Genomic DNA, 2,774 nt, shown 5'->3' on the forward strand with positions numbered 1-2,774 from the left:
TTTCCGCTACTTTAAATTTTATTCCGTTGCATTATACTCTCTGAACGATACCGATTGTTCCAACAAAATGATTTATTTTCCTTGTCCAGGTTCTTCAAAATTGAAAGTGGAAAATATGAAGCTTAATACAATACTAGAGTAGATAATTGATGATATTTTTAGTAGTTTTGTTTATAATATTTTAATTAATTTTATTAATAGTATCACTTTGTCATTGATTGATGACTTTATTTGTATTTATTTGTTTCAGGAATTAAGTGACCAAAATGAAGATATGGAAGAAGAAACATAAATCTTATTGGAATCTTATTTTTAGAACAATTATTTTTAAAATTACTTGTATTTTGATACATGTTGCACTATTAATTTTTATTAATTTGAATTTATGTTTTAACTATTATTTACTCATCCATTGAATTTATTTGGATATATGTTTTAAATATTATTTGTATTTTTTTTTGCATTTAATTTGGATTTCATTTAAAAACTTAAAAAATATCCAACAGATATCCGCGAGTTAAAAAATTTTTTTTTAAACAGATCTGACAGATAAGGATCGGATTTCGGATACAGTTTTATCCGACAAGTCGGGTTCGAATATGACACTATCCAACCCGAATCCGTTCTCATGCTACTTTGACCAATGAGATATCCAACAACAGAAGCACGATTGTAATGGAAAAGGAAAAAGTATAGGAAAATTACTTGTCCCTTTCCCGATTATAAAGGTAACAGCTAACGTAATACCAATTAAATCTGCACTTTTGAACTACATAGCACAAATCTTAAAACTAAAAGCAAAAGTACCTACCAAAATAACTTTTAAGTATCTAAACAAAAACTCCATAATTTTTTTTTTTTAAATTGACTATAATTATGAAACCTATGGAAACATCTTGTTCTTTCTGTCATCATCATCCTCGTACTTAGAAATCCTTAAGCAAGTTGCGAACTTGTTCTAACGTGACGAACAGCACAACCGTGAAGGGTCCCTGTCTCGAAATCGTAGGAACAAAACCTTTGTATAGAGCCATGGGACCCTCCGCACGCATAGTCTTCAAGGCACAGTCAAGTGCACCGGAGTACGGCGGCGGCGCCCCGTGCTCCACCTTCATGTTCATCACCCTAGTCTTTATCACATCGATGGGGTTGGACATAACCGCAGCCACAAACCCCGCCGCGAAACTCGCCGTTACATGGGTCCCGAGCCCATCACGCATTACACCCTTTTCCAAAATCATCTCCTTGAACTGGTCGTAAGAGGCAAGTTGTGAGGCCGTGACTATCATAGCGCGGTTCACCGTAAGTGATGAGCCACGCCATAGACTAGTGACACCTTCGTCTTTTGTCATTCTCGTGATGGCATCAACGACGGACTTATAGTTTCGTCGTTGAGATGGAGGGAGTCTCCCGTCGGCTTGCATGCGGACCATTGCCACGTCGGCGGGGTTTCCGACGGCAGCGCCTATTCCACCGGCGATTAGCCCTGCCGTGATCTTGTAGGTTAGGGGCATGGTGCCACTGGCAGAGTTGGGATCAGACCATTTCTTTTTTAGCACGTCGTAGAGTCCCATGCGGGTGGTGGAATAGAGAAGCTGGCGGAGAATAGTGGCGGAGACGCCGGAGAAAAGCGCGGTGACACCTTCTTGTTGGACTAATTTGACGCCGACGGAAATGGGTCCCACCTTGGGTGGCGGTGCATGGACGAAGCTAGGGTGGAAGGCTTTCTCTCCTTGGAGCTGCATTCGGACCTTGATGAGATCAAGAGGGTGGGTGGAACATCCTGCGATCACGGAAGCGATGCCTCCTTCCACAAAACCTTTCACGCCCATTTCGAGTTAGATGAAAAAGTTTACTGCTTTGTAAGAATTAGGGAAATTGGGAAGGAGGGTAGGGTTGATTTTGTCAGAGAATTTTCCGGGAAAAGCTTGAAGGAAAAAAAAAATAATGGAAAGTATTTATATATAGAAGAATGAAGTAATAGGTTTGGGTTTGTGAAAATATAGGGAGAAAAAGGATGGTTTGCGTTGCAGGGTAAGGGAATTTATAGGTTTGTTATGAAAGGAAGAAAGAAGGAAGCTAGGAAAATCTGAATTTATAGGTTTGTGAGGGCCCTCCAGATTTCTCGCTTCCTTATTAAGTAATTTATGTTTCATTTGAACACTTTAAAATATTGAATTTGACCTCTCTTAGTTTAACGGCAGAGTTGATGTTGCATGTTTAGGAGAAGAAAAGTAGGGCTTTTTGACTTTTGAATTTGACCTTTTTCGTTAGTCATCATGGTGACTCCAGCAGCAAACACTTCCCATACGTTTTTTGGTTTGAAAGGAAAAACTTATTTTAAGAACATTTTTTTAATAACTTTTTGATAATATATACGTGAGAGATTGTGATTGATCTATTTTAAATATTTTTTAAATATAAATTTAAATAGACCAATAAAATGATGACACATGTCTCGTTATAAAAAAAATTATCAAAAAATATTATCAAAATATCATTGTCCGGTTTGAAATTTGATCGAAGCAGCCATACGCTGATGTTTGCAATGACGATTACTCTCCTTAGCATTGTTTGAATGTAATGTAATATCATTCATTCTGTTGGTATTTTAAATTTTACTATTTTTTAAATAGTCATGAATATAAAAAAATGTCTTCTATATTTAAAATTATATATTTCTTTCAACGACTAAATAAAACATTTGAATCATAAAAAAACGTTATTTTATGTCAACAATCATATAAAATATTATTGAGAAAATAAATTTTATA

General features: G+C 36.3%; 1 protein-coding gene across 1 annotated transcript; it reads right to left on the bottom strand.

Annotated features, from left to right (window-relative positions):
* Positions 1 to 598: 598 nt before the first annotated feature.
* On the bottom strand, positions 599 to 2,108 carry LOC106764562 (mitochondrial uncoupling protein 5). The gene has a single exon (XM_014648828.2). It carries the CDS (start codon positions 1,830 to 1,832, stop codon positions 927 to 929), a length of 906 nt encoding a protein of 301 aa, XP_014504314.1. The 5' UTR covers positions 1,833 to 2,108; the 3' UTR covers positions 599 to 926.
* Positions 2,109 to 2,774: the final 666 nt, after the last annotated feature.

The sequence above is a fragment of the Vigna radiata genome, chromosome 6 (assembly GCF_000741045.1).
Source record: "Vigna radiata var. radiata cultivar VC1973A chromosome 6, Vradiata_ver6, whole genome shotgun sequence".
Taxonomy (NCBI): domain Eukaryota; kingdom Viridiplantae; phylum Streptophyta; class Magnoliopsida; order Fabales; family Fabaceae; genus Vigna; species Vigna radiata.

What these genes read in the sequence shown, in the direction of transcription:
- LOC106764562 (XM_014648828.2), bottom strand. Translation starts at nt 1,832, where the DNA reads ATGGGCGTGAAAGGTTTTGTGGAAGGAGGCATCGCTTCCGTGATCGCA.